At 47.9% G+C, this 19,242-nt stretch overlaps 1 protein-coding gene across 5 annotated transcripts in view; it reads left to right on the top strand.

The window, feature by feature from the left end:
- Window positions 1-8,138, top strand: part of CMKLR1 (chemerin chemokine-like receptor 1) — a 120,594-nt gene extending 112,456 nt beyond the window's left edge. For 4 of the 5 annotated variants that reach the window (XM_084649063.1, XM_084649061.1, XM_084649060.1 and 1 more), the window contains exons 2-3: window positions 4,715-4,799; window positions 5,744-8,138. In XM_084649063.1, the coding sequence (XP_084505189.1) occupies window positions 5,747-6,820 (1,074 nt within the window). In that variant the 5' untranslated portion in view covers window positions 4,715-4,799; window positions 5,744-5,746 and the 3' untranslated portion in view covers window positions 6,821-8,138. The remainder of the gene's footprint in view (window positions 1-4,714; window positions 4,800-5,743) is intronic. The other variant, XM_084649064.1, reaches the window with a different exon arrangement.
- The last annotated feature ends 11,104 nt before the right edge of the window (window positions 8,139-19,242 follow it).

The raw sequence follows: 19,242 nt of genomic DNA, 5'->3' as shown, positions 1-19,242 counted from the left end.
TTTCTCTCATTCAATGTACATTGTACCAATGCACCCCAGGTGAAAGTCATCCCAGTGCAGAAGACTAGCCACAAGGCCTATGCATGGCTTAGGCCCCACGGACCTGGTGTTGGCTCACTGAGTGTTACTCAGAGTACATGGAATCTCTCCTATTCCCAGGGAAGCTTTGATTGTCTGACTAGCAAGAGTTTGGGGTTTTTTTAGTCATTTGCTTTGTACATTCTCCTTTTATTGTCCAAATGTTGATGTCCAATAAAAAGAAAGTAAAAAAGAACCAAATAAACAGAGAATCCCAACAAATAACCCATTAAATATAGCTTTGAAATGTCAAGCGAAATGTCACCTTGGGAACTAGTTGTTCGGAGCAACAATAAAACAGAATTTTTAAATAAAAAAAGACGTGTGTGAGCTCCATGGGAACAAAGTTCTGGTAACATCATAAAACTTCTCCACATGCATTCTCCTAGCTGGGGACTTATACCTCACTATTCAGTGCGGTGTATGAGCGCTAATCAGAAGTAAGCTCACCCCAGCCAGCAATCTGTCATTTATATTTAAAGATTTCTCCAGCCAATGTGCAACTGCCAAGGAGCTGTTGTAGGAACCTCCGGATCATCAGGGGTGTGTATCACACAAGATGAATTCCCCATCGTCACAGAGAGCATTGGGTGAGTTTGATCTGATGCGCCAACCTCAGAAAGGTTCAGAGTTCAGATTCAGCAAAGAAAAGGCCGTAGACATTCTGATGTTTATCAGAACCATCCACCTTTCTGAGGCCTGTGAAATTAGGCTGGAAATCTCACATGAACAGGGACTTTCTGCTACTGGTCAGGCCAGAGTTACATCAAGAGTAGCAGTGGTATTTTAAGCGATTGGATGGATCACAGTAGTACAAAAGAAAAACAAGTGTATGAGAGAGAGAGAGAGAGAGAGAGAGACGGGTAGGAGGAGTTGGTGCGGAGAGTTCAACTGACCACTTCAGAACCATCCTTCTGTTTGGGTTTGGGTTGGCTCTAGAAATGGAGCAGACTCCATAGGCATCAAACTTTTCCCCTAATGTTGTGGTCTGGGACTTAGGCAGTTGGACCTAGTGGTCAGAGCAGAAGCTGGGAACCAGGAACTGGAGCTGGAGGTCAGAGCCGGAGGCAGAGTCAGGAGTCGAGCCCAGGGTCAGAGCCAGAGACAGTAGCCAGGGGTGGGGTGTAAAAGCAGGGATCTGGAACAGGGCAGGAACCAGGAAGAGGACTGGAAGGCAGGGTCTAATATAACAGCCGGTCAGGGATTCACCTCATTGCCCAGACAACTGCCTGTGCCTCCTTCTGGCTTAAATAGGGAGTCTGAGCCAATCAGAGAGGCCAGAGGTCTCCTCCAATCAGGAGCTTCGTAGATGGTGCCTGTGTTGAGGAAGGGTCCATCAGCCCACACTCCCTGCTGGGTGGTGGCTGCAGTCTGGGTGCCTGCAGACCCAGATTCGAAACTCAGGATCCCTCAAACCTAGCCAGATCTTCCACCCTTATATTGCGTTCTACTCCCTGCTAAAAAAAAGTACTCCAGACCTGTTCAGTAAGAGTCAGAGATGCTACCGTTTCCCTTAGCGATAAGGCAGTGCCGGGGCTGGGTGTCATGGGGTGCGCAAAGGCGGGTTGGATCATTTGGGGGCCTGTTTGTATGAGGAAGGATGAACCAGGGAAGGCAGCTCCCTGCTCTTTTACGGAAGCCTTCTCCCATAAAACCCTGCAGGGCAAATGAAGCCGGTTCCTGCCATCGAGACCATCTCTGGTTTTGCCTTTCGAAAGGTAACAATGTGAAAATCACTGGTCTATAAAGGGAACTGTTAGAACGGCTCGTTAAACAGGAACATTAACAGTCAGCTGTATAACAACCACTTCTGCTGCTATTGTTACTTCCGCTGGATCATCAGCTTTAATTCCTCCTCACGACAATAAAGGGTTCACCAGGGGCAGGCCTCCTTTCAATTCAGGCCAACGTACAAGCCGGGTCCTAAAAATCTCATTTATTACAGTCACTTGGTTGTCTCCCTTTATTTATTACAGTCACTTGGTTTGTTAGTTTATTACAGTCCGTTGGTTTGTCCTGAAGTGAGACGGATACAAGGCAGTGGCTGAGGTGTCATGCAGCAGCGTAAGACCCAATCCAGTGTCGTCACCTGGACTCTGGTTCAGGAAAGCACTTCAAGATGTGCCTGACTCTTGAGGTCAATGGGACTTGAGCGCTGTGCTTAAAGTTAAGCAGGTGCTTCAGGGCTTGTCTACTTAGCGCGGCAATGCACCCTACAGGGTGGGATTTGTAAAGTGCATTCAGGTGTTGTGCATTATGTGGTCCAGGTGCTGCACATTATGCTGGTGTGCACTAAAGGTTCAGCGCACACCAGCTTGAAGTGCACTCGGGAGCCTTTAGGAGGGTGGACATGGCTCAATTAATGTGCAACACCTGAGTACGCTTTACAAATCCCACCCCCGGAGGGTGCCTCACCACATCCTGTAGATAAGTCCTGAGTGCTTTCCTGACCTGGGACCATGAGTAGCTGATGGACAAATTGCCAAATGTTCCTTGGTTCCATCAGCAAATCTCCCATAAATTGAGATTCTCAGGGATGGGCCGAATTCATCACCCTGGATCCTAAACACTCCCTGACTTGTATTGGGAGTGATGGGGTGTCTCAGAATCTAGCCCTGAGCAGAGCTGAACTGCACAGCATGAGCCCAGCTCTCAGCATTGCCGGGATGTTTTCTGAGCGATCAAACTTGGGGAATCTGCAAAGCGAGGCTTAAAAATCTTGTTCTCTCGCCTCATTTTTTTGCTTCTTCCTGCTTCTAGCTGGGCTAGACTAAGAGCAGGGCAGCCTTTCCAGTTGGGTTTTGGAACTCGGGGTCCTTGTAGGGCACAGGGCATGCAGAGCTGAATGACAATTAAAAATAATTAAAATAAAACAAAAGCCAACCAGGCTTTCCCCTATGGCCCTTTGCGACCAGCATACGCATGAGATGCATCTTCCACATGAGATAGTGGCTGCAGAGCCAAGGGCAGCATGTAACGACCCTTAGCGAGAACATTGGCGAACACCCTCATTTAGTTCAAGCTTGAGGTGAAGGGCTGGTTCAGTTCTTGCACAAAAGGGGCAGATGATATGTCACTGTATTTTGTGCTTTTATTACTGTTTGTTCTATGTCAATCCAAAGCCAGCTACTCTTTACCTAGGAGAAGAAGATAAAAATCAACAGCTAATACAAAACTGAGGCAAATGGCAAATATTGATTCAAACAGGAACAATTCTTATTGAATTCTGTAAATGAACAGTTGTCTAGTATTATCCTGAGGTATCTAGCTCAGTTTGTCAGACCCAGGAAATTTAGGCAGTTTGGGAAATGTTGAGATGTACAAAAAGACTTATCTGAACCTCCAGACTTATCACTAATTGACAGAGAGATGGGTCCAAGCCTCAAAATTTGCATTTGAATGTAGATTCAGATGTGGAAACTGGCACAGTTCAGAGGTCTTTAGACGGAGTGCTTTGGTTCATTACTCAGTCCTTACACAGGTAAACTTCTGGTGACAGGCGATAGGAATTTTTAACTCAGTAAATGGATGATGTAATCCTATCACACAAGGAGGCTAACGTACTTTCCAGTCCATTAGTAACTAAGGAGGATGTTAAACAATATCATCTAGAGATATATATTTTTAAATTAGCCAGCCTGGATAACTTGCACACAAGACTCCTAAAAGAGCTGGCTGAGGATATCTCTGCCCACTGATGTTATTTTTTAATAAATCTTGGATTACCAGAGAAATTCACCCTCACAAGCTGCCGTGTGAGTGATACAATATTCAATAGGCTATGTGCATATCCCCTTAATTACACTATCAATGTCTCATTCCTTGCCAGTGTGCAGCAGAGAAGCCAAGTGGTGCTGGTGGTTAGGCAGCAGCAGACAGGACTGATGAGTAAGGTCTTCTATTTACAGTAATGGCATGTAGGAAGTTTCTATCTGAGTAAGACGACTGTGATGTGAGCAGCGTCCATGTGACGACGAAGAATCCAGCCAGCAGAAAAAGATCCACAGGTTTACCAGCCGGGCATGGTGGGGGAAATTGTAGCTGTGGTTGTTCCAGGGGCTCAGAAGCAAGATTAAACTTACACTCATTTATCAAGTTTGGAAAATCCTTGATAGAGAGGCTGGAAGCAACAAGAGCTGGAGGGGATGGTAGCAAATGGAACTTTAGGTCAGATATGCTAATTAATTAACTAACTAAAAAACACTGCTGTGGCCCCTGTAGCAAGAGTTGCCAGAGGAAATTACTACATGCAAAAATCAGATAAGTTTAACTTCCCCAAACAACCCTTTTAAAATCACAGGTGGCTGTTTGTCTAAAAGGTCTGCATTAGCAATTATTTTGGGGAAGTTCTCCGGCCTGTGTGAGGCAGGGGGTCAGACAAGATGATCACAACAGCCACTTCTGGGCTTGGCATTTCGTAATCATCCCTGTGATTTTTGTCTTAACCCAACACAAACATGGATTTCCTCCCTTCCAACGCATCTTTCTGAAGGGTGCATGGCCCTAGTTCGATCCCTGTTTTGATATTCTATCTGTGCACCTGCACGTGCCTCTGAATAGGGAGTGCTTTCAAAGGGAAGAACTGTCCGTGTTGGTCTGGCTAATAAACCCGGTGGGTCTCTTTCCCGTATTGCAGGTGTTTCCAGCTATTCGGTGAGTGGATGAGGCCCCTGCTACAGGGACACTGAGAGTGGAGCTGAAAAAAATACGGGAGTAAATAGGTGAGATTTAATAAACTGCGTACAGGGCGACATTCTAGCCTTAGTCATCCCTGCGCAATCCCACAGGAGTCAGTTGAGAGGCATATTTGCCTGAGAGTAAAATTTGGCCCCAAAATGTGCAATTGAATGAATGCTGAGGAGGAGAAAGAGCAGAGCAATGATATTTTGCACTTATCGGAGGATCTCAAAGCACTTAACAGAGCACCAATTAATTAAGCCTCAGACACTCCCTTGGGTGGTGGGTGGGTCGTATCAGACCCATTTTGCAACGCGAGGGGCTGATTCCAAACCTTGATGCAATCAAACAGGTTTAGACCAAATGCAAAATTCTTCACTCGGCCCTACGCGTGTAAACCCACAGTAAGGAAGCGGTGCAGCCACCATAGCTCTCAGTGAGGACGCTACCCACGGGAGAGCTTCTGTCTGCACGGGTATTTCATCTCCCTGAGAGGCAGGAGCGGTGTCGACAGGAGAAGCTAGTGTTTGGACCAATACAGGCACTTAAATGCCACGACTTGCAGCCTTTCCTTCATGTCTTTGAGCCAGGATTTGCTATATTTGACTGACCAGTCCTGGAAGGGCTGGCAGGCAGCCAAAGGCAGGTTTTCCCATAGAAATTGCATGTCAAATGTGTATACAGTAGCATCATGTTGGCCCCGTACATGATTTTAACCCCACTTTGTGACATAACAGTGCACATTCTACTCTTAGATACGTGCACAGAGTTGCCAGCTTCTGTCCTCACATGCAGGTATGCAGCTCCTCTGGAGAGCTGTAGACACATGATTTAAGGCAGCATGGAGCAATCCATTTATGCGACAAACTAAAGTCTGTGGGACAAATCCTGAATTCTTCACTCCTGTTGATTTGGCCTCGAACAGAAACAAGCAGAGAGATAGTCTATAAAAGAACCGCCTGGTGAAATTGTTGTGATTTGTTTACAGGTAATGGAGATCTACAATTCCTCTTATGACTACTTGGTGGATTATGATATTTATGATGATGATTTGGCCACGGTTAGTGTTAAGCAAGAGCCATCGCATGATGCAAGAGACATTGCTAGAATCCTCTCTGTTGTAATCTACAGCCTCACCTGCCTCCTGGGAATTCTGGGGAATGGCCTAGTCATCACGATCATCACTTTCAAGATGAAAAAGTCCATCAATGCCATTTGGTTTCTCAATCTGGCTGTTGCCGACTTTCTTTTCAACATCTTCCTGCCGCTGAATATCACGTACACCGCCATGAACTACCATTGGGTCTTTGGGGCAGCCATGTGCAAGTTAAACTCCTTCCTCCTCAACCTGAACTTGTACAGCAGCGTGCTGCTGCTGACGACGATCAGCCTTGACCGTTGTGTGTCCGTGGTCTTCCCAGTCTGGGCCCAGAACCATCGAACCACCACTCTGGCTTGTTTGATTTGCGTCGTCGACTGGGTGGTTGGTTTGGTCATGAGTTTGCCATCTCTCATTTTCCGGGACACTGCAACTCACCAAGGCAAGGTGATTTGTTTTAATAACTACTCCTTGTCCAGAAATACGTCTGACCATCTTCAGGGTATGATGAGACACCAGACTGTAAACATCATCAGGTTTCTGACAGGGTTTGTCATTCCCATCACCATCATCACAGTCTGCTACATGACCATCGTCTTCAAGCTGAAAAGAAACCGGCTCGCCAAATCCAAAAAGCCCTTCAAGATCATTGTCGCCATTATTGTGACCTTCTTCTTGTGCTGGGCCCCCTACCAAGTCCTGAACCTCCTGGAAACACAGCATGACCACATCTCCCATATGGTATTCATGATTGGGATTCCCATCACCACGGCTCTGGCTGTGGCCAGCAGCTGCATGAATCCCATCCTTTATGTCTTCATGGGCCAGGACTTTAAAAAGTTTAAGGTGACCATCCTCTCCAGACTAGTAAACGCACTAAGTGAAGACACCACCCACTCGACTCTCGCTCAGAGGAGCTTCTCAAAGATGTCCTCAATGACTGAAAAGGAGACCGTCTTTCTCTGAGCAATACCTGTGGTACCTGAGGGGCTCACCCAGGATAAGCTCCCATCAGCTTTTATTTGGATGCCAAAGATAATTGCACTGAGATCTTTGAACATTCTCTAGTGCTTTCAAAATATGGTTGAAGAAGTGTTCCAAGCAGCGCCTGGGTTTTCCCGATCCAATCTGTGCATCTGCCCACATTAGTCATGTCTGATGACGGGTGCCAGGAATCTTCACTATAGGTTCTCTGACCCAGATTGTTAAAAAGTGACAGACCATATGCACTCGCAATACCAGTGCTGGTAGCGCTCCATGTACCTTTTGCTTGCACCTTTACACTTTTCTCCTCATGCCTCCTGAACTGCTCAAGAGAAGGACAATACTACCTTAAAGCACCTGGAATCAAAACTGCAGATATGGGTTATTATGTCCTAGAGTTTAGAACGCTCTGTGGCCAAAATGCATTTCCATCCATCCATCTTTGACTACTGGACTAGTTAATTCATTTAGTCTTTTGCCCAAATCAGATCCTCAAAGATTATACATGCTCACACCTAATAACTGTGTGTTCAAACCCTGCATTAGTGGTGACTGCACATGCAGACTGGTATTTTCATGCACAAATCTCCATTTGCACACACAATTGCTTAGTCTATGGGCAAATTAGCACCCAAATGTAGAAAATTTTACCTTAAATGACTAGAAGACTGGGTAATGTAGAAGTTTCCAGAGACCAAGGAAATTGAAGAGACCTATCCCAAAGAGAGATAAAAGTGCAGAGAAGAGAAAAACAGATTCCTTCCCACTGAAGTTGGGGAGAAGGTGGAGGAGGCCATGACTTGTAACTCTTAGCTTTGAGGACATCCTTCCAATGCCCACCGCTAAGGATACGATTATGTCACGGAAGTCATGGATTCTGTCACTTTCACAGACTGCCATGACATTTTCCGCGTCAGCCCCAAGGTAGCAGGGGGCCGGAGCTGTCAGCCAGCGGGGGCCCTGGAGCTCCGAGCAGCACCAGGCTGTGAGGGCCCCAGAACTCTCAGCCACTGCAGGTGGCAGGAGGCCCCAGAGGGTGCTGGGAGTACCTGGGGGGCCACCCACAGGTGGTGGGGACACCCAGAGGGCAGCGAGCAGCAGGGGCCCCTGTCCATGACTTTTACTAAAAATAACCGTGACAAAATCTTCACCTTGCCCATAACACACCGTGGGATCAAAATGTGGTGCTTGTCTAGCTGGGATATATATTGCCTATTATATAAGAAAATGATTATGAATATGTTATGTACAGAATATGCATATAGCCACTTAACCAACATCTTAAAGGCATGTAATATATTGGTACGAGTATAATAAGTTTTTAAATTGTGTTCTGAACATTCTTTTTTCATCAAGTCCACCTGAAGTCGGAAAGGATACAGAAGAACAAATAAATATCAGACAGAATACTGATAAAAACTTACACTCACGTAACACCTGTACTGCAAAGGGATCAGAAAATGTTTCTGATATACGTACTACGTACCAGGATAACTTCTTCCACTACTACAATGCAGCCACCTCTGGGGTTGAACGTGGCACCGCATGCAAAAACACTACACAACCGTTTCAGACAAGAAGTGAAGAATAACTTGTCTGATTAAAACTGAGCGGGAGCACTTATGGAAAAGTCTTATAGAATCTATAAGGGGTAAAAGTACCAGGGCACTATAGAAATGTAAAAGGGTTATATAGAAATTACTCTAAAGATCTATAATACTTATTCTCTAGCGGAGATATAATTATGGAGGAGAACTAGATAAGGTCGCACTGAGTTTCCATTCTAGCCCCGACTTTGCCAGCCCTTGACCTCCGCATCTACAAAGAGGGGAAATCAGCCTCACAATGGGTGAGTTAGGTCTTCCACCACATCAGAATAGAGTTGGATTTGGCATTCCTGAGTTAGGACGTTTGCTACTAACTTCTCTAGGGGTATGTCTACACTACAAAATTAGGTCGAATTTATAGAAGTCGGTTTTTTAGAAATCGGTTTTATATATTCGAGTGTGTGTGTCCCCACAGAAAATGCTCTAAGTGCATTAAGTGCATTCACTCGGCGGAGTGCTTCCACAGTACCGAGGCAAGCGTCGACTTCCGGAGCGTTGCACTGTGGGTAGCTATCCCACAGTTCCCGCAGTCTCCGCTGCCCATTGGAATTCTGGGTTGAGATCCCAATGCCTGATGGGGCTAAAACATTGTCGCGGGTGGTTCTGGGTACATATCGTCAGGCCCCCGTTCCCTCCCTCCCTCCGTGAAAGCAAGGGCAGACAATCGTTTCGTGCCTTTTTTCCTAAGTTACCTGTGCAGACGCCATACCACGGCAAGCATGGAGCCCGCTCAGGTAACTGTCACCCTATGTCTCCTGGGTGCTGGCAGACGCGGTACTGCATTGCTACACAGCAGCAGCAACCCATTGCCTTCTGGCAGCAGACGGTGCAATAGGACGGGTAGCCGTCATCGTCATGTCCGAGGTGCTCTTGGCCATGTCGGCTGGGAGCGCCTGGGCAGACATGGGCGCAGGGACTAAATTTGGAGTGACTTGATCAAGTCATTCTCTTTAGTCCTGCAGTCAGTCCTATTGTACCATCTTCTGCCGAGCAGCCATGAGATGTGGATGGCATGCAGTCCTTCTGCACCGTCTGCTGCCAGCCAAAGATGTAAAAGATAGATGGAGTGTATCAAAACAAGAAATAGAGCAGATTTGTTTTGTACTCGTTTGCAAACCCCCCCCCCCGCCTCCCGTCTAGGGGACTCATTCTTCTAGGTCACACTGCAGTCTCTCACAGAGAAGGTGCAGCGAGGTAAATCTAGCCATGTATCAATCAGAGGCCAGACTAACTTCCTTGTTCCAATAAGAACAATAACTTAGGTGCACCATTTCTTATTGGAACCCTCCGTGAAGTCCTGGCTGAAATACTCCTTGATGTAAAGCCACCCCCTTTGTTGATTTTAGCTCCTTGTAAGCCAGCCCTGTAAGCCATGTCGTCAGTCGCCCCTCCCTGCGTCAGAGCAACGGCAAACAATCGTGCATCTGAGTTGAGAGTGCTGTCCAGAGCAGTCACAATGGAGCACTCTGGGATAGCTCCCGGAGGCCAATACCGTCGAATTGTGTCCACAGTACCCCAAATTCGACCTGGCAAGGCCGATTTAAGCACTAATCCACTTGTCGGGGTGGAGTAAGGAAATCGATTTTAAGAGCCCTTTAAGTCGAAATAAAGGGCTTCATCATGTGGACAGGTGCAGGTTTACATCGATTTAACGCTGCTAAATTCGACCTAAAGTCCTAGTGTAGACCAGGGCTAGGACTCTCTGCCATAAGGGAACATTAGGGAGGTAGAATTCTCAAAGTGAGAATTCGGCCAGGACGTCATGGTGCGGCTGGCCAAAGAGCCATGGGATTTTTTTAACGGCCCCTCAGCCTCACGGCTCTCCTGGATGTTAGTTTTAATGGGCATGTTTGCCTCTGGTGCCTGCATTTCCTCTCAAAATGGCATAGACTGAGAGTGCTGCGAGTCAGACGGCCTGACAAGTTTCTTGGAAATACCCTCCAATGGGTAGATCGGGAGAGAGCTGCCTAGCGTTAGCTAAACAGAGAGGTGCAGAGTCTCTTGGTCTTTGCTTCAGAACAGACCCCAGCCGTGGTCCATACTGTCAGCAAAACCTAGGTTGTTTCTAGCACGCCCGAGTCGGGGGGTTTCCGGTTTCAGCCGGGACCCTGACAAATCACGGCTGGTTCATCTGAGAGTGAAGAAAAGGTTGCCATGGGCCCCTCTAAACAGATCCTGCTGAGTCTTCGGGGCTGGCTCCAGCTCCCATGTTCTCGCTAATCAGCGCCGGGGAATAATTGGATTCTTCACCCACCCCTCTAGGGCTTGGCAAGGCATCTACCGCTGTGGAAGCTTCAGCCCCAGGACAGCAAAGCTTTGAAGCACCTAGCGAACTTTAAATATGAGAGTCATTCCGCTGCAGTCAGTGGGCCTACCCCTGTGCACTGAGTTAAGTGCTCTGCTGAATCAGGAAAGCGATCCAGCACTGTGACAATCAGTGACATTTCGGGGTGTGCGGGGGGCGGTGATTGGGCTCAGACGCAGCATCCCAGAAATGGAAAATTCTCAGCAAAAAACAGGGAGCAATCTTTTTTGCAATTTCTTCTGGGCAAAAATCAATTTGCCTTACAACCAGAGCAAATTCCTTTGTCAAGGCCTGAGGCTCCAAACTGTGGCAGCATCCATCGCCGCTGGGTCTGATGAGTAACTCTGAATCCCTGCAAGGGACGCCCCGTGAAATCAGTGGCGCGCCTCAAGGAGTTTGCCTCTGGACTGGGGAACTGAATGCTGGAGCAGCCTAGATTTACGCAGCCAAACAAGACCCGCAGCAGTGATTCTCAGAGCCTGGGTCAACTGCCGTGAGCTGGCAGGGGCTAAAAACAAGCAGGGTAGCCTTTCGGGCTTGGGCTGAAACCCAGCAAGGGGGAAGAATCTCGGCGCCTGGGCCCTAGCCCAAGCAGACGCATCTCCCCTGCTTTTTTAGCCCTGCGGCGTGAGCCCAGGTGGTTTACCCGGGCCCTGAGGCTCATTGCCGTGCAGGTGGTTTTGCTGAGTAGAGTTACCCTACGTTTGTCTCATATGGGGTTCTGAGCATGGCCACAAAGAAACCCTCCTAACAGTCCTCCCAGGGATGCAAAGGGTTCCAGGCTGGGAGAAATGCCAGATTTAAAAAAGCGTTTTGCTTCACTTTTGCTCTTTTAGGAAAGCCGGTCGCATTGCTGGCTGGGTTCATTTTATCCTGCCCCCTTTACGAGGCAGAATGAGGTCACAGTCGTGCAATCACACAGGCACATTGCCCCATGACCTCTTCAAAGACACAATCAAGATTCTCATCCACGTGGCTTTCACCAGGCTCCAGTAGTGAAATATCTTCCCGGGTACCTCCCCAGCCCCCGCACCCCAGCTCCTCGCAGGTCACATAGCAGGAGTGGTAGCAACAATCCCTCCAGTGTGGTGTGTTAACTCCATTCCAGCTCCATGCCTATTGATTCAGAGCAAGGCAAAACAAAACTCCTTAATGCTGCCTTTCAGCTGTGCGATATCAAAACAAATTGACCTCCTGACCCCCGGCAGCGGGCGGCTTATGTGCAGAGGCCTAGGATTAGATTGCCTCTGCTCCGTGGTGGATCACGAGCCTGGCTCGGAGGGGTTCAGCCCTAAATGCGGTAGATCAGGGACTCGGCCAATGGAGGGGGAAGAAAAAATAGGAAGACAACCAATGACTTCAGAAGTCATAAACGCCGCGTGAAAATCGACGGGCTGGGTTATTGGCATTGGCAGCCCGTGTAGAGAAGAGAAATCTATCTATCAGGCTCGGCTCAAGCCAGTCGCCGAGCAGCTCTGTTCCGGGGTAAGTTTTAATCCATAAATAAAATTAGCTGGAACAACTGCAGTTTAAAAGCTATGTAGGCGCAAACTGAGATCTTCCCAATACCGTATGGCACTGTCTGCAGGCAAAAGACGCCTTGCTGAATGACAGCCCAGGGGTTAGCGCCCTTCCCATGCCAAGCTCCCCCCCAGCACAAAAGGGGGATGGGAAGGCAGAGTGGGGGCTGAGGTTTTGAGGAGGTCTACTCTCTGCCCTGCCCCCGACATGCCCTAGGCTGGGCTGGGGGCACAGCTGCCTCTGCCAACTGGACTCTCTCGGAGAGCTCCAGCCCCTGGGCACAAAGGGGCCAGCACCAAGGAGAGAACCGGACCCAGTATGTGGCTAAAAGTACATGGCTGGCTTTGTTGCACTCACAGAGCGTTTGGGCAGAGCCGCGGTGGCTGATCAGAGGGGCCTGGGCCATGCCTGGTGAGCTGGCCTGGGGGAGCTGGGATCAATGCACTCTGCATCATGCCTTAGTGCTGGGTAACACCCTAAGCCCCTCTACCAGCAGCAGCATGGTGGCAGAGGGGCCTGGGCAGGGGCCCCAAGCTAGGACTGTGGAGCGCAGTCAGACACTTGTTAGCACACAGAGGAATCCAGGTTCCGGGTGCCAGCCTGTAACCACTTCCCCCGGCTGCAGTGCTAGCAAGGGAGCAGAATATCGGCCAGCCTCTGCGGCGTGGAATCTGCAGAGACAGGTGCCATCACCGCGGCTGCTCACTTCGGAGTGACATGCTGCGGCTCAGCAGGGCATCCTGCTGGCGCACGGTCGCCCTGGGGCTTGCAAACACAACACACTTCGCCAGCAGCCCTGTGGTCAGTGGGTGACATTCCCTCCAGGCGTGATTTGAGCAACACCAGCCAGGCAGCTGAGGACGATAGGTGCCCAAAGCCCATTGGCATTGGGCACCAAACTCCCTTTGGCACCAGTGCACATCCCGTCCCTCCTGCCAGAGATAAATACCCCGCAGCCTGTCGCGTGGAGTGAGAACTTAAAATGACATTGTGCATGGCACTTAACAACTACCCACCTACGTTTCAGATTCAAACAAGTTGTCTTTGCTTGTGGTTTCATTGTCAGGGATTAATTGCACACATGCGCCCCATCCCTCCTATGTGTGGGGATCGATAGCACAGAGTAGAATGAAGACATATCTCCTGGTAATACGGCAACAGAGTAAGTTTGCAGGATCCGGGCCATGGATCCTCTGCTCCTCTGGGAGAGCAGAACGAACTCCTACCCCTCTCAACGCCCTCAGAAGGCATGAGACACAGTATGAATGGAGCCACTGAGTATGCCAGTGAAGTCACAGCAGTTGTCTTAGCCGGAGTGAGAGATGAAACCGAAATTCCACCAGCTGGGTGCCACCAAAATACCCAGGGTGAATTGGGTAACTTGGATCCACATGGTTTCCCAGTTAATGAGGACCACGTGCTTTGCAGTAGGGATGACAAACCCTGATAAGATTTCAATCCTGGTTGTGTGTTCCCTCCATCCAAGAATGTGTCCAGTTAGCTCAACACTGAGCCTGACCTCCATGCCGGGGTTTCTTCCTTCCTGCCTATATGCTGGGCTCACCCCAACTCCAGCCCCACCATGATCCACATTTGGGGAGATGAGGCCGGGGGACCAGGCCACTTTGCCCCCCTGGTGTCTGCCTCTGAAGTGATTCTCAGAAGGAGAAGAATTCCACATGGACAAGCAGTCAGGGGTAAATGGAATTCACCCACTTCTCCTTTGGGGAATACAGCATTTGGTTTAGGGTAGTTTCCCCTCTTCTTTTGTTACCTCTGCAGCCGAGGGATGCATTGTCATTTTGGTGGTTCCCAATTCCACCCCACCCCAGTGTCCCGGGGGTAGTCATAGCCAAGAGGAGTCAGGGGCATGGACCCAGATCCTCAATGGACCTTTGATGATCCAGGTCATCGTTCTTTTTTGCTCCTCTTGGGAGAGTAGAACGAACCCTTCTCCACAGGCTCAGCAAAAGAGAAGTGAAATCCCTGCGGCTTCCCAAGCAGTGGCACTGGCCATCCGTGCCTGCCGAAAACTGCTGCATTTGAGATGGGATCGCAGCTTACCCCAGAGACCGTCTGAGACGCTGGAGGCTCCGACGGCTCACGCAACCGCAAAGGCCTCGCCCGACTGCTGCTGTGGTGAGCTGAGGAGAGTACGCTGCTCTGGTCCTACGATGTGAACTACAGTCAGCTGAGGGCCAGGATGGGAACACCTAAAGCTTTCGCTTCCAGTGGAGCTGAAAAGCAGGTCCCCAGAGGTGGGACGAGGACATTTCGCCCCTTATCCTCTCACATTCGGGTTTGTGATATGGTGCAGTTGCTGGGGCTCTGTCTGTGTGGCAGGAAGAATTATCTGCAGGTGAGGAGTGCACAGTGGTAATTGCCAGTCTTTCCCCTTTGGTCTGATGCCAAGAAGGAAAGCACACACCAGGAGTGTATTGCCACCCTGGCAGTCACTCAAATGGCAAGAGGAGAGAGGGAGTGTGTGCCGAGTGGCGAGCCCTGCAGAGAGAGCGGCATCCTATAAACACCCGGCTTGGGTACCGTGACCCACAATGCACCTTTCCAGTAACACTTGACTCAAAACCTCTCCTTCCCTCCCACAACCATGCTGCATGCATATTGGCTGGCCCAGCTTTGTAAGTCAGTCAATGGTCACAGGACACACATACAAGGCTGCCAAGCAGGACTCCAGCACATCATCACTTGAGCTAAGGAAGGATTTCCATCAGTTGCCCGAGGCATTAATGGCGATAACCTCTTTGGGGGCATGCTGCTGGTAGATGCAAATTAAACAATGCTGAGTCAGACCCCGAAATCATAAGACTGGCTTAAAAAGTGCGAGAATTAAAAAACAAAAAAACGAATTACTTTTGGTTTCTTTTCCTTTGCATTCTGGTTGCTGATCCTTTAGAGTCACACTTGAGGTTACTGCAGTTTCTGTGCTTACATATTTCAGAGTAACAGCCGTGTTAGTCTGTCTTTGCAAAAAGAAAAGGAGTACTTGTGGCACCTTAGAGACTAACCAATTTATTTGAGCATGAGCTTTCGTGAGCTTAGCTTACATAAAGGCTAGAAACCCTTACTATTTCTAAACAAACAAAAGCTGAGCTTCTCACTTACACAAATACCCCCAGAAGTTGAGACTTTTAAGAAAAACACCAGAAATCACGAGTGGCAATCAAATCACAAGAACTGGCAACAATGAGATTAGTTTAGTCACAAAATGTGATTTACCTTTTACATGGTTAGATCAGGGAAAAATACCTGTGGATTCTTTATCAAGCAAACAAAACACCCATAGAAAGTTTTCAAATAATAAATCCCACTTCAAGATTTCTCTCTTTTTTATCACCCATCAAGTAACTTTCCTGTCATTGTGTTACCATTCAGTGAGACTGCATAGCCCATTAATAAATCTTTTAGATAAAAGATGGGCTGAGCCACTCTCTCTAGCCAATTTCATGCACAGTTAATTTGGGAGATAATTTATACTTTGGCTTCTTGACTGCTAGCAATGAGTGGAAGCCGGTGACATGCTTATTTATATGTTGATTTCTTTGGATCAGACGCAGCTATTAAAGCGATCAGGGAAATCTACGAAAAAAATCAAGAAAGTGATATTTTAAAAATGCAAATCAATGGGCAGAGGTATTGTTGGGTTAGTGTCCAGGTAGCACGAAGATCATTTGTAAACCACTTGGCCATCTACCATGATCCCCTGGTGAGAAAATGATAACCTGCTGACAGAAATTTTTAACCTAGAGAATTACAAAGACAATTATTTCCCTGCTATCAAATTCTATTGGATAGTTCCAAAAACATATGCAAAGAAGGAGATTCAATTCTATTGGGTTTTAGATAAATTCCTGTAGAAACCTATCAATTCTGAGGCTGTTCATTTCTATATTATTTTGCATAAGGGGAGGAGTTATGCTTACTGACAAAAGACTGATTGTTGTCTTGGGAGTGAGACATGCTGGGTTCAAATCCTGGAGAAGCTTCCACAAAGCTGCAATGGAGTTGTCCTTTTTTCTGTGCGGCTCAAACAGAATTTTCAGGCTTGATGCAGAAATTCCTGGTGAGGTTCTCTGGCTTGGGCTCTGATGGTGAGCAGACTGGATGAACAGGAGGACAAGGATGGTCCCTTCTGGCCTAAAAATCTATGAAAATTGATGTATGAAAATCGATGAAGATGAACTATGAACTGCCCGGTTTTGCCCAATTTCTTTTAAAAAAAGCCATTGCCTTAGGTCGGGTAAATAAGCAAAGCTCCAGGCGAAATCCAGAGACTAACACTGATTTACTCCCCCTGCGGGTCTGGCTCAAATTGTTCAAACAAATCAACCTTTAAAAAAAAAATCCAGTTCTGAGAGAGGTCTAACCAAGAACCTTGATTCCCACCAACGCTTTGGAGGAGTTTGGATCAGGAGTCAGCACATAGTTCGTGTCTCCGTGCCTCAGTTTCCCCTATCAAATGGACATAATGATACGTCTGTCCCTCACAAGGGTGTGGTGATGCTAAAGTTATTAATAATTCAGAGTGAGGGGCCTCAACAGATCTAAGGATCTGGGTCTAAAATACTTTGTTGATTAGACCCACAGAGCAAAGGGGTTTGGCTAAACCTCCAGCCAAGTGTTTCATCTGCATAATCTTGTGAGTGTGGAATTGATAGGGAGCTGGGATGCCATGGCATCCACTGACGTGATCAGTTAGATGCTTATCAGAACGATGGAAAGTTCACACCTTGTTATTTATCCGACACCTTGGACAGCGCACTTACAAAGCAATGAGCTAAAATACAATGAAATCAGCAGGTATTAAAACTCAGTGGGAGTTTTGCCTGAGAAAGGCCCTCAGGATCTGATTTTTCCATGATCAGTAATTAATTAACTAGATGTCACAACAACCCCCTGTAAGGTAGGTAAATATTATTACTCTCATTATTCACATGGGGAAACTGAGGCACAGAGCGGCAACGGGATCTGCTCGTAGTCACACAGTGAGTCAGCGGCAGAACTGGGAATAGAATCCAGGAGTTGTGGCTCAGCTCCCCCTCAGCTCTAACCATCGGATAAACCAGGTTTAAACTCACGCTCTGCTCGTTGGAGCCCTGGGCGCATGGGACCTCAGCAATGAGTGAGTGTTGAGAGAATTCAGAATTGGTCAGCGCTACACTCGGCTGATGCAGCAACTTATGGTGTCGGACGCCATCAGGTGGTCGAGAGACATCTCCCTAGAATGCATCACCGGACATAGGCAATACCAGGAGGGATGAGCTGGAGTCCTGATGAGGAGCACAATGGGGAAAGTAACTGAAATACTTCCCTGATGGATTGTATTTTCTAATGGACAACCTACCCTAAATTCTCAATTACTGAGGGACAATCTTCACCCATTCCTATATTTGCTTGCCATAGCCAACTCTCTCTATAACTTTCCATGAGTGATGTACCCGAATGCTTGGATGCTAACATCTAAATTGTATCGTTAATTTTTTTAAACTTATTTGGGTTATTGCTGATTATGTACTATATATATTGTATTACTTTTAAACCAACCGTTGTACTTTTGAATAATTAAAGCACTATACCAGAGATCAGCAACCTTCGGCACACGGGCTGCCAGGGAAAGCCGCTGCAGCGCCAGGCCGGTTTGTTTACCTGCCGCGTCCGCAGGTTCGGCCAATCGCAGCTCCCACTGGTTGTGGTTCGCCGTCCCAGGCCAATGGGGGCTGCGGGAAGAGTGGCCAGTACGTCCCTCTGCCCGCGCTGCTTCCCGCAGCCCCCATTGGCCTGGGACGGTGAACCACAGCCAGTAGGAGCTACAATCGGCCGAACCTGCGGACGCAGCAGGTAAACAAACCGGCCCGGCCCGTCAGCGGCTTTCCCTAGCGGGCTGCGGGCCAAAGGTTGCCGATCCCTGCACTATACCCAGATGTACAGACTCTCTTTTCTTAACCTATATATTAGATCATTCTCTTTAACACAATTTGTATACCCGATGAGAGTGTACCATGTGCTGAAGTTGCTGGCTTGAGGGCCACTGCAGTTCTAGCAACCTCCGCAGTGATGAATGGTAGCCATGTAGCAAGGTATTAGCTGTGGGACCCTAATGATTTAAAGAGATGACTACATCACAGCCCATAAACTCACCGCACTGCACCGGTTTACTAACACGAGCGTCAGAGAGAGGGTCCCACAGGAAAAATAAACACAAAGATTTAATTTCTCATGGAAGATTAGAACAGCTATTGACCTGCCTAGCAGGAACAGCGACCCCAGCAACAGCCATTTCCTAGCTTTACAAATTAATTAGCAGAGATCCACCGGGCAGGGTTGGTTTCTTTATGAATTATCCCTGAAAGGTGTGGGGTGGGGATGAAGGCAGTGTGTTCAACAGAGCAACTCCTGCTCATGGTCTATAGCACAAGGCTGGTTCCAGAAAAAAGATGACCGAGTTGCAATTTGTAGTTAGATCTGCTATTTAGATGTCTAACTCTTGATGTCACTGTTTGGCAGCTGGAGAAGGTGCCCCCCTTCCCCCCCGAGAAGGTCTTCCTCCCTCTGCTTTAACCTCCCTTGCACTGGTAAAGGGCAAAAGCCAGGAAATGAAGCTGTGGCAATGACCATTGTGTTTATTAAAAAGCCCCCAGGAGTTATTTAAGGCCAATGGCTGTAACATGTTCCGTTTCCACTGGGAAGACTTTATATCTTACAGCCCTAGAAAACACCAGACAGACAGCTCCTTTCCCAGGAATTGGGAGCCTGTTCATAGACACCTACAGGACCAATATATATTTTTATATTAAAAGAAAAAGTCAATAGGCAGCTGCCTGAAAAGACACTAAGCAATTTACAGGTCTCGTCAGCGGCTGCTCAAGCCAGACCAAGCTGTACACTTGATTCTCAAAGCCCGAGTAATTGAGCTGCACTGCCGAGCAGTAGAAATGCCGCTGATCATACCAAAT

The sequence above is a fragment of the Lepidochelys olivacea genome, assembly GCF_965140295.1.
Source record: "Lepidochelys olivacea isolate rLepOli2 genome assembly, chromosome: 15".
Lineage (NCBI taxonomy): Eukaryota > Metazoa > Chordata > Testudines > Cheloniidae > Lepidochelys > Lepidochelys olivacea.
This window is presented reverse-complemented; position numbering and strand designations above follow the sequence as displayed.